Source organism: Anomaloglossus baeobatrachus, chromosome 10, assembly GCF_048569485.1.
Source record: "Anomaloglossus baeobatrachus isolate aAnoBae1 chromosome 10, aAnoBae1.hap1, whole genome shotgun sequence".
Taxonomy (NCBI): Eukaryota; Metazoa; Chordata; class Amphibia; order Anura; family Aromobatidae; genus Anomaloglossus; species Anomaloglossus baeobatrachus.
Window position 1 is genome coordinate 171,674,952 of NC_134362.1, and position 12,387 is coordinate 171,687,338.

The 12,387-nt window shown below is 50.0% G+C and overlaps 1 protein-coding gene across 3 annotated transcripts in view; it reads right to left on the minus strand.

Moving 5' to 3' along the window:
• Positions 1–12,387, minus strand: part of CENPN (centromere protein N) — a 128,554-nt gene that overhangs the window by 56,913 nt on the left and 59,254 nt on the right. For all 3 annotated transcript variants that reach the window (XM_075325849.1, XM_075325850.1, XM_075325848.1), the window contains exon 6: positions 4,498–4,668. In XM_075325849.1, the coding sequence (XP_075181964.1) occupies positions 4,498–4,668 (171 nt within the window). The remainder of the gene's footprint in view (positions 1–4,497; positions 4,669–12,387) is intronic.

A 12,387-nucleotide genomic window follows, 5' to 3' on the forward strand; every position in this document is an offset into this window, starting at 1 on the left:
TGGTGGAGAAATACCGCTCCCCACCCTGACAGACTCGCATCTGTCGTGACTACTGCCCAGGATGGGGGCAGGAAGGATCTTCCCTGAGACAATGAGGTGGGAAGGAGCCACCATTGTAGGGAGTCCTTGGCCGTCTGGGAAAGCGAGACTTTCCTGTCCAGTGACGTTGACTTCCCGTCCCATTGGCGGAGAATGTCCCATTGAAGTGGGCGCAGATGAAATTGCGCAAAGGGAACTGCTTCCATGGCTGCCACCATCTTCCCTAGGAAATGCATGAGGCGCCGCAAGGGATGCAACTGGCCCTGCAGAAGAGATTGCACCCCTGTCTGTAGTGACCGCTGCTTGTTCAGCGGAAGCTTCACTATCGCTGCTAGAGTATGAAACTCCATGCCAAGATACGTTAGTGATTGAGTCGGTGATAGGATCGACTTTGGAAAGTTGATGATCCATCCGAAAGACTGTAGGGTCTCCAGCGTAGCATTCAGGCTGTGCTGACATGCCTCTTGAGAGGGAGCTTTGACCAATAAATCGTCTAGGTAAGGGATCACCGAGTGTCCCTGCGAGTGCAAGACTGCTACCACCGCCGCCATGACCTTGGTGAAGACCCGTGGGGCTGTCGCCAGACCAAATGGCAGAGCTACGAACTGAAAATGGTCGTCTCCTATCACAAAACGTAGAAAACGTTGATGTTCTGTAGCAATTGGCACGTGGAGATAAGCATCTTTGATGTCTATTGAGGCAAGGAAGTCTCCTCTGGACATTGAGGCAATGACAGAACGCAGGGTTTCCATCCGGAACTTCCTGGCGTGCACATGTTTGTTGAGCCGTTTTAGGTCCAGAACAGGACGGAACGAGCCGTCCTTTTTTGGAACCACAAAGAGATTGGAGTAAAACCCTTGCCCTTGTTCCTGAGGAGGGACTGGGATCACCACTCCTTCCGCTCTTAGGGAGTCCACCGCCTGCAGAAGAGCATCTGCTCGGTCTGGATGTGGGGAGGTTCTGAAGAACCGAGCTGGAGGACGAGAATTGAACTCGATTCTGTACCCGCGAGACAAAATGTCCGTCACCCACCGGTCTTTGACCTGTGACATCCAAATGCCGGAAAAGCGGGAGAGCCTGCCCCCGACCGGCGATGCGGAGGGAGGGGGCTGGAAGTCATGAGGTAGCCGCTTTGGAAGCGGTACCTCCATTTGCTTTCTTGGGGCGCGTGTGAGCCCGCCACGAATCTGAGTTTCTTTGCGTCCTCTGAGTCCCTTTGGACGAGGTAAATGGTGTCTTGCCCGAACCTCGAAAGGACTGAAACCTCTGCTGCCACTTTTTCTGCTGAGGTTTGGTTGTTCTGGGTTGTGGTAAAGAGGAGTCTTTACCCTTGGACTGCTTAATGATATCAGCCAATGGCTCGCCAAACAGTCTATCTCTAGATAAAGGCAAACTGGTTAAACATTTTTTGGAACCAGCATCTGCTTTCCAGTCCTTTAACCACAAGGCTCTGCGCAAAACTACCGAATTGGCGGACGCCATTGAGGTGCGACTGGTAGATTCTAGGACCGCATTGATAGCGTAAGACGCAAACGCCGATATCTGCGTGGTAAGATGCGCCACTTGCGGCACTGCTGGATGTATGATAGCATCCACTTTTGCTAAGCCAGCTGAAATAGCCTGGAGTGCCCATACGGCTGCGAATGCCGGAGCAAACGACGCGCCGATAGCTTCATAGACAGATTTTAACCAAAGGTCCATCTGTCTGTCGTTGGCATCTTTAAGTGAAGCGCCATCCTCCACTGCCACTATGGACCTAGCTGCGAGCTTGGAAATCGGGGGGTCTACCTTTGGACACTGTGTCCAGCGCTTGACCACCTCAGGGGGGAAAGGGAAACGCGTATCTTTAGATCGTTTAGAGAAACGCCTTTCTGGGTGAGCGTCGTGCTTCTGGATTGATTCTCTGAAGTCAGAGTGATCCAAGAAAGCACTCAATTTACGCTTGGGATAAAGGAAACGAAACTTCTCCTGCTCTGCCGCTGCCTCTTCTGCTGAAGGGGCTGGGGGAGAAATATCCAACAGCCTATTGATGGCTGAGATAAGGTCGTTTACCATGGCATCCCCATCAGGGGTATCCAGGTTGAGAGGGGTTCCAGGAATGGATTCCTGATCACTCTCATCAGACACATCACAGGGAGACTGATTGCGCCGAGACCCTGAGCAGTGTGATGACGTCGAGGGTCTTTCCCAGCGAGCTCGCTTAGGGTGGCTGGGGCTATCATCTGAGTCATAATCCTCGGCCTGTGAAGCCGGGGACCCCCCTGTGGGCTGGATTAATTCCAAGTGAGGGGGACCTGAGGACAGAGGCCTCGCCGTGCCCAAAGACTGAGCCCCATGCATAGATTGCAAGGTTTCAAGGATTTTTGCCATAGACAGAGACATATTATCAGCAAAAACTGCAAAGTCTGTCCCTGTCACCGGGGCAGGACTTACAGGCGTCTCAGCCTGGGTCACTACCTCTCCTGACTCCGGCTGGCGAAGCAGCACCGGGTCGGAGCATTGCACACAATGGGAGCCTGCTGGTAGATCAGCCCCACATGCAGCACACGCAGTACACACAGCCCTGGCCTTGGCAGCCTTGCGTTTTGAGGATGGCATGTTGCTGCTTCCACAGAGTGATCTGGGAGAGCAGCCAGAAGCGACCTCACAGTGCAAGAAAAACAATATCTATATATCTGTACACAGTACACCGATACACCGTGAGGCACTAGAGGGACCAGCACAGAAAAAACGCTTACCGCCCGCTTAAAAAGCGGGTGTGTGGTCGCCAGATAGCCCCTAGTCCAGGTCTCCCAGAGCCTTGCGTCCTTCCTCCAGCCAGACTGTATGTAATGGCTGCCGGCGTCCTGAGAGGAAGGGGGGCGGGCCCTGGGCGTTCCTGGCTAAGAGCGGGAAGCCTGCTTCCCTCTGTGCCTAGTGTGAGGGCTGGAGCATGTAAATCAGGCTCCAGCCCTCGTCGCTGCTAGCGAACAGCGTCTCTCCCCTACCCTGAATGACAGGGTGGGGGCGGGAACAAATCGGAGCTGCCGGCGTCCTAGGCCCAAAAAGCCGGGGACTCAATTTATAACCGCCGCCGCCGTAAAAGCGCGGACGGCGGATCCCCGGTGCACCACAAGTCACAGCAGCGCCGCCCGGTCCAGAGGGGGTCGGCGCTGCGTTCCCATACACAAAAAATCCCCCAGTAATCTGTAGGGACACTAACTCCAACGTTGCGGTCCCCGGCGCACTACAACACCCAGCCAGCCCGGAGTGTGTCTGTGCCTGCCGGGGACACAGAGTACCTGTATGATGCAGGGCCTGTCCCTGATCGTACTCCTGCTCCGAATCCATCAGGTTCTAATGGGTCTGTGGATGGAGCCCGGCGTCAGAGCTGAGAGGCCGGCAGGATCCCACTTCCACAGAGCCCTACCAGGGGATGTGGAAGGAAAACAGCATGTGGGGCTCCAGCCCCTGTACCAGCAATAGGTACCTCAACCTTACAACACCATCCAGGGGTGAGAAGGGAGCATGCTGGGGACACTATATGTGTCCTCTTTTCTTCCATCCGAAATAGTCAGCAGCTACTGCTGACTAAAATCTGTGGAGCTATGCATGGAATGTCTGACCTCCTTCGCACACAAAGCTAAAACTGGAGAACCCGTGATATCACGGGGGGGGTATAGCCAGAGGGGGAGGGGCCTTGCACTTTTGATGTAGTGCTTTGTGTGGCCTCCAGAGGGCAGTAGCTATACCCCAATCGTCTGGGTCTCCCAATAGAGCGCTGAAGAAAAACATGACGGCAGACAGCAGCCCTGTGCATTGGACGCTATCACGGAGAGGTCTACAAGGAGCAGGTGAGGCACCGTGGGAACGGAGGACAGGTGAGAATATTTTTTTTTGTGGGACCCTGACCCGAGTATAAGCTGAAGGGTGCATTTTCAGCTTAAAAAAAATGGGCTGAACAACTCGGCTTATACTCGAGTATATACGGTATTATTATTATTGAGTAACAGTTTTCTTTAAAACAAATAAAAAAAAACAATTATTGTTTTTATTTATTTTATTATTATATCAAAAGAACACCTGAAAATAAGAAACTTTGTAATACATCTTATTATAGAAATCCACTTCTGGACCTAACCTCATGGGCACAAGCTATAGTGAATACAGACGTTCCCATTAGGCGACAGTTGGTGCTTGTAACGTTCTATGGAGAAACGTAGCGGTCGTTTTATTAGAATGCGTGTGTCCTCCAAAGAATGCAATAAGCACAAACTGTCATCTGCTATCTCAGTAATGGGATCATCTGTTGTCATTGAATACAGCTTTTATCCATGGACCTGAGAAAGACAAGTCCAGGAGGAGAAAGGAGCAGATTTGTCAGATGAGATACATTGCAAAGTTGCTTATTATCATGTGTCCTGTTGATTTAGGAGATAAAAATTAAAGTAACAGGTACTATTATTTTTAAGTCATTACCTGACAAACCACTGGCCGCTGGGTGCTCGTAATACTTGTCAGAAAGACATAAGGGGTCTGTGTGTGGTACACGATGAAGGTCGGCCGGTACTGATTCGGCTTCATGTAATTCTTCCCCCAAGCAATTCTGAGCCACAAGGCATCTCCAAATTCCCTAAAGTGAATGGTCACCTGAAATCGAGATGATGATATTTAATTATTTCTACTCGCTCTTAACAAAACACAATTTATTGTATAGTGGTGGCCGGTTTAGAAGGGGTCATGCAGCTGTGCTCACTCCGGCATCCAGACGTGTACGCTGCTGAAGATGTCGCCTCTTCACTCACCGGCCAGGACCCATGGTCAATCAGCAGGCGACATGTACCTATGTATGTGTCCTACGCATTAGGCCAGACGTTAGCAAAGTGCGGCCTGTCTGCAACGTCCGCTCGTCAAAGGACTGAAAACTGTGGCCCCTGAGCCGCACCATACCTCCCCTGATATCACCGCTAGAGGATGCAGACAATAGTACATATACTGCAGGAGGATGATGGCCCCTTCTTCCACCAATCAGCAGACGTGGGGATGCGATCTCTTCACGTCTGCTATGACACGGGAATAGGAGTGAGGCGAGTATGTCTGTTTCTTTTAATATTCTAAAATGTGTGCCTGTATATAGGGAGGCTATGTGAGGGCTCATCTCGTAAATGGGAGGCTACGTGAGGGCTCGACCTGTATATAAGGGGCTAAGTGATGGCTCATGCTGTATATCGAGAGCTCTGTGAAGGCTGATCCTGTCTATAGGGGGTTATGTGGGGGTTCATCTTGTATATCAGGGGCAAAGTGGGGGCTCATCCTGTATATAAGGGGCTAAGTGGGGGCTCATCCTGTATATAAGGTGCTAAGTGGGGGCTCATCCTGTATATAAGGTGCTAAGTGGGGGCTCATCCTGTATATAAGGTGCTAAGTGGGGGCTCATCCTGTATATAAGGGGCTAAGTGGGGGCTCATCCTGTATATAAGGTGCTAAGTGGGGGCTCATCCTGTATATAAGGTGCTAAGTGGGGGCTCATCCTGTATATAAGGGGCTAAGTGGGGGCTCATCCTGTATATAAGGTGCTAAGTGGGGGCTCATCCTGTATATAAGGTGCTAAGTGGGGGCTCATCCTGTATATAAGGGGCTAAGTGGGGGCTCATCCTGTATATAAGGTGCTAAGTGGGGGCTCATCCTGTATATAAGGTGCTAAGTGGGGGCTCATCCTGTATATAAGGTGCTAAGTGGGGGCTCATCCTGTATATAAGGGGCTAAGTGGGGGCTCATCCTGTATATAAGGGGCTAAGTGGGGGCTCATCCTGTATATAAAGGGCCAAGTGGGGGCTCATCCTGTATATAAGGGGCTAAGTGGGGGCTCATCCTGTATATAAGGGGCTAAGTGGGGGCTCATCCTGTATATAAGGGGCTAAGTGGGTTCTTATCCTGTATATAGGAGGCTATGTGAGGGCTCGTCCTATATCTTAGTGGCTCATCCTGTATATAAGGGGCTCTGTGAGGGCTCATCCTGTATATAGAGGGTTATGTGGGGGCTCATCATGTATATAAAGGGCTCTGTGAGGGCTTATCCTGTATATAGAGGGTTATGTGGGGGCTCATCTCGCACATAGGAGGCTATATGAGGGCTCGTCCTGTATCTTAGGAGCTCATCCTGTATATAAGGGGCCCTATGAGGGCTCATGCTGTATATAGAGAGCTCTGTGAGGGCTCATCCTGTAAATAGGGGGTTATGTGAGGAGGCTATGTGAGGGCTCATCTCATATATAGGAGGCTATGTGAGAGCTCATCTCGTACATAGGAGGCTATGTGAGGGCTCGTCATGTATATTAAGGGCTCATCTTGTATATAAGGGGACATGTGATGGCTAATTTTGTATATAAGGAGCTAAGTGGGGGCTAATCCTGTATATAAGGGGCTATGTGGGGGCTCATCCTGTATGTAGGATGCCATGTGGGGACTCACTGTATATATGTAGTGCGCTATCTGATGTCTTATAGTGTATATAGGGGGATTAGTTGGGGGTTCCTACTAACTATAAAGAGGCTATGTGATGGCTCACACAGTATATAGAAGGGCTATGTGTCGGCTCATACTGTATAGTGGTGGACTCATAATGTATATAGGGGGACTATGAGGGCTCAAACTGTATAGTGGTGGGCTCATACTGTATATAGGAGGGCTCATACTGTATAGTGGTGGGCTCATACTGTATATAGGGGGGACTATGAAGGTTCAAACTGTATATTGGGAAGGCATCAACATAATTATGCTCAATATTAATACAATGATATAAAATAATAAATATTGAGCATAATTAATGTCAGCCTATTGGTTCAGCCTCCACACCTGTCAGTCTCTCACGTGGCCTTTGGAAAAATGAATTGCGCACCCTAGCATTAGTCCAAAATAGTAGGATTTTTGTGTACTCACCGTAAAATCTCTTTCTCTGAGTCTTCATTGGGGGACACAGGACCATGGGTTATGCTGCTGTCACTAGGAGGCTGACACTAAGTAAACATAAAAAAGTTAGCTCCTCCCTAGCAGTATACACCCCGAGCCGGAGGCGGGCTCAGATCAGTTGGTGCACAAGCAGTAGGAGTACCAGAATCACCATACATAAAAACAAGTTGTAACTAAAACAATGCAGCCGTGCAAACAAGAGGTCTATGAACATAAGACCGCTGAAAGATAGCAGGCAAATGCAATTGAACAACCAAAAAACCAAGCAGGGTGGGTGCTGTGTCCCCCAATGAAGACTCAGAGAAAGAGATTTTACGGTGAGTACACAAAAATCCTACTTTCTCTATCGTTTCATTGGGGGACACAGGACCATGGGACGTCCAAAAGCAGTCCCTGGGTGGGAATACCGAAAACCCGCAGATAGGAAGAAACAACAACCTCCCTCGGAGGGCTTGCACTATAATTGAATGCTGCCACCCTATTACAGGTGTGCAACTGCTGCCTGCAAGACCTTTCTCCCAAAACTAGCATCTGCCGATGCTTGGGTGTGAACCTGGTAGAACCTAGTAAAGGTGTGCAGGCTAGACCAGGTGGCGGCCTTGCAGACCTGGTCGGCCGACGCCTGATGCCTAATCGCCCAAGAGGCTCCCACTGCACGGGTAGAGTGCGCCCTTACCCCCCGCGGCGGAGACTTGTCCCGAATCCGATAGGCCTCTGATATGGCGGAACGGATCCATCTGGCAATCGTGGCCTTGGATGCCGATTCACCCCTCTTGGGACCAGAAGGGAGGACAAACAGACCATCTGACTTACGGAACGGCGCGGTTCTGGAGACATAAATTCTAAGTGCACGCACTAGGTCCAGGGTGTGCAAGGACCTCTCCAAGCTGTGAGAGGGCCCAGGACAGAAGGACGGAAGAACGATTTCTTCGTTAAGATGGAATGGGGAGACCACCTTTGGGAGAAAAACGGGATCTGGCCGGAGAACCGCTTTGTCCTGGTGAAAAATCAAAAAGGGGGAACGACAAGAGAGAGCTGCCAGCTCTGACGTCCTGCGAATAGAAGTGATGGCAACGAGAAACACCACCTTCCAAGACAGGTGAGAAAGGGAAGATTCTCGCAAGGGCTCGAATGGGGGGCCCTGAAGTGACCCTAGGACTAGATTATGGTCCCACGGCTCTAGAGGCCGACGGTACGGCGGTGCCAGGTGAGCCACTCCCTGGATGAAGGTCTTAACCTGTGAACGAGCGGCCAGTGGCTTCTGAAACAGGATTGATAACGCCGATATCTGGCCCTTTAGAGTTGCGAGCGAGAGACCCGCATCTAGGCCTGACTGCAAGAATGCCAATAGGGAAGGAAGGGAGAAGGCGAGAGGAGAAGAAATATTATGCTCTTCACACCACCTGAAGAAAACTTTCCACGTGCAGTAGTAAATTTTTGATGAAGATGGCTTCCTGGCCCTAATCATTGTCTGAATCACTCTTGAGGAAAAACCAGCCTTAGCTAGAACCCAGGATTCAATGGCCAGGCCGTCAAATTTAGGACCTGAGAGTTCTGATGGAAAAGAGGTCCCTGCTGCAGGAGATCTGGACGGTCTGGAAGGCGCCACGGAGCGTCTGCGAGGAGCTGAGTTAGTTCCGCGAACCATGCTCGCCTGGGCCAGTCCGGAGCCAGCCGTATATGATTAACTTACTATACGGTATTCTAACTCTATTTTTCTATATTACAGAACTAGCACTTCACTGTGACAACCACATCCAGCCTGTCACACATCCCTGCACTGAAATGCGATCTCCGTATCTGGATCCTCCACTGACACGGTCATGTGACTCTTCAACACGCCCTCCCAGTCACATGTGCGCTCCAATACCACACTTCCGCGTTCCACCAGCAATTACTACGTGCCCTCCACCTCTTGCACTGGAAAAACCACTCACGCATGCGCAGTGCACAATGTCCCATCATGCACCACTTCCGACGAAACCGGAAGTGACGTTACGATTCTTTCACTGTTAAAAGGACGCTTCCACATTACCTATGTATCCCACAGGACGAGCGATTCACCTCTGCGGCACCACAGACTCATGGTAAGGTACTCACCTTGACACTGCTGGACCCATACCATTAACCTGAGACATATGTTTTACAGATTCCCTTTTCTTCATAGTCAGCTACCTCTATTCCCTCCATGCCCATGGACCTCTCCTCCAGGCCATACCTCTGAGGGTACTAGGTAACTTCACCTTTATTTATTCTCCATCTCGTTCTCCCCTACTTTACTTTATACTATATAGTTACCATGTTATTACCCTTGGCTTTATTTGTATAGCTAAAGCAACAATCAGACTCATCACTCTGATTGTAAACGTGAGCCCTGGACCCTGTCTCCATACTACAGGAGCTGCACCTTACATGACCCTCTCATGATTATTATCCTTACAGACCTCCCTCCTGGCTATACCACTGAAGCCACTAGGTAATGTCTCTCTCATTTCTCTCTTGTCTCTCAATGTTCTCCCCCCCACCCTCTTTTCCCTACTCTGTTACCATGCTAATCACCTTGATGTCATCTCATTTGGCACGCCAAATAATTATCAGGCACAATCCCCTGTCTCCTGGCGTGATCCGTGGACCCTGTCTCCATATCACAGGAGCTGCCCTTGATAAAATCCCAAGAGACTTACTTGAGTCCAACGGACCTCACACCGGACTATAGCACCTAAGTCAAATCGGTAATATTACTCTTATTTAACTCCTTCCTCCTACCCACTATTCCATCTAACAAGCTTTGAACATGGACATTACATTACAGGAGCTACCTGATCTCTACTTGGTTGCCACATTATCCAAACACCTGGACGCTCAAACAAGAGACATATACTATTACTGAGGTAATTAACACTTTGTTCCCCCTATGGTTCCCATCTGATGAACAGTACCACTCAGTTGTACAAAATTAATAGATCATTTCATGTTCTTTGCTCCAGATCTCCTCATTAGAAGCCACACATATTCTTAGGGCCTGATCCCGTACACCGGCATTACCAAGGGACTCCATAGATGGTATGTTGTAGGAGACATCTTCTCTCCCTTTTTACCCTATTTTCTTCCTTCCTCCTTACTTTCGCTGTTTTCCTCCCTCAGTTGTCTCCACACGGAGGTCTCTATATCCTGGCAAATCATCCTATATATTTACTAGACTACTTTCCAATATTGGTCAAGGTGAGCATTCTTACCATGTTCCCTATACCGCACGGTTACCCCACGTTGCTCCCGCACCCTACACCACTGGGTTACATGATATGAGCAATTAATGAGGTTGGTGAACCTCTATGCATGTTTTCTCCATGTCAAAACTGTATACACTGACCTATGTACCTTTGTTTCTATGTTTTTGCCTTCTATGTAAATTGTCGTGCAACCTTAGCCTCATGTACCCTAACTATGCAGCCATTTATTACAAATTATTGATCTTCTTTTCTTTGTTTTGTTTTCTCATTTGTATATAATGTCACTAGCCTGTCCGACCTGATGAAGGCTTGCTAGCCGAAACGTCGACTCCTGGCGGACAATTGTACAGCACATTTTTTCACGTTTTGCACTAACAAAATAAAAGAAAAAAGATTTTGATATCCAACTATTGCATTCATTTTTGGTCTATGGAAATTTTAGTGTGCCGGAGTTAATCTTCTAGTGACTGTTTAATTTCTCCTGAGCACCTATGGGAGGTGATGCGAGGTCTTTTCTTTTTCATTAACGGAGCCACTAGGATGACCGGAATTCCTTCTGCCTTGATCTTCTTGAGGACCCTCGGAATTAAAGGGAGCGGAGGGAAGATGTACGGGAGACTGAACTGGCTCCATGACAGGGTGAGGGCGTCGACTCCTAAAGCCAAGCGGTCGCGGCACCGCGCTACAAATTGCGGAACCTGACGGTTGAACCGGGAGGCCATTAGGTCCACGTCCGGAACTCCCCATCTGTCGCAGATCTGGTTGAAAACTTCTCGGTTGAGGGACCATTCTCCGGAGGCGAGGCCTTCCCTGCTGAGGAAGTCCGCCGCCCAATTGTCCACGCCTGGGATGTGTACCGCTGAGATCAGGGAGTGATGACATTCGGCCCAGTGCAAAATCTTCTTGACTTCTCGCATTGCCCCGACACTTCTTGTGCCGCCTTGGTGGTTGATGTACACCACCGCCGTCGCATTGTCCGACTGGATCCTGATCGAGCAACCCTGTACTAGGTGCCGTAACTGCTGCAAGGCTAGCCGGATGGCTCTTATCTCCAAAATGTTGATCTGGAGACAACTCTCCCTCGGTGACCATCGGCCCTGCGCTGTGTGATGCCGAAACACTGCTCCCCAGCCCTGGAGACTGGCGTCGGTGGTCACTATCTTCCAGTGGAGCGGGAGGAAAGACCTGCCTGATGCGAGGTTGCGTTGATTGAACCACCAACAGAGGGAGTGGCGGGTCTCCGGCGAAAGATGAAACCTGCGGTCCAGAGAAAAGGGAGATCTGTCCCACTTCTTCAGCAAGGCCAGCTGGAGGGGCCGGAGATGGAACTGTGCAAAGGGTACCGCTTCCATCGCCGCCACCATACGACCGAGGACTCGCATGCCGAACCTGATGGAAACTTGGCGCTGACGCCGGAGAGCGCGGAGGCCTCGTTGTAGGGAGGACATCTTTTCCTGTATGAGGAAAACTCGCCCTTGGATGGTATCGAATACCATGCCTAAGAAGGGAATTTTGTTACTTACCGTAAATTCCTTTTCTTCTAGCTCTTATTGGGAGACCCAGACGATTGGGGTATAGCTACTGCCCTCCGGAGGCCACACAAAGCACTACACTAAAAAGTGCAAGGCCCCTCCCCTTCTGGCTATACCCCCCCGTGGTATCACGGGTTCTCCAGTTTTAGTGCCAAAGCAAGAAGGAGGAAGCCAATAACTGGTTTAAACAAATTAACTCCGAATAACGTCGGAGAACTGAAAAACCGTTCAACATGAACAACATGTGTACCCGCAAACAACAAAAAAATCCCGAAGGACAACAGGGCGGGTGCTGGGTCTCCCAATAAGAGCTAGAAGAAAAGGAATTTACGGTAAGTAACAAAATTCCCTTCTTCTTCAGCGCTCTATTGGGAGACCCAGACGATTGGGACGTCCAAAAGCTGTCCCTGGGTGGGTAAAGAGATACCTCATGTTAGAGTTGCAAAACAGCCCTCCCCTACGGGGGTGTCACTGCCGCCTGCAGGACTCTTCTACCTAAGCTGGCATCCGCCGAAGCATAGGTATGCACCTGATAATGCTTGGTGAAAGTGTGCAGACTCGACCAGGTAGCTGCCTGACACACTTGTTGAGCCGAAGCCTGGTGTCGTAATGCCCAGGACGCACCCACGGCTCTGGTT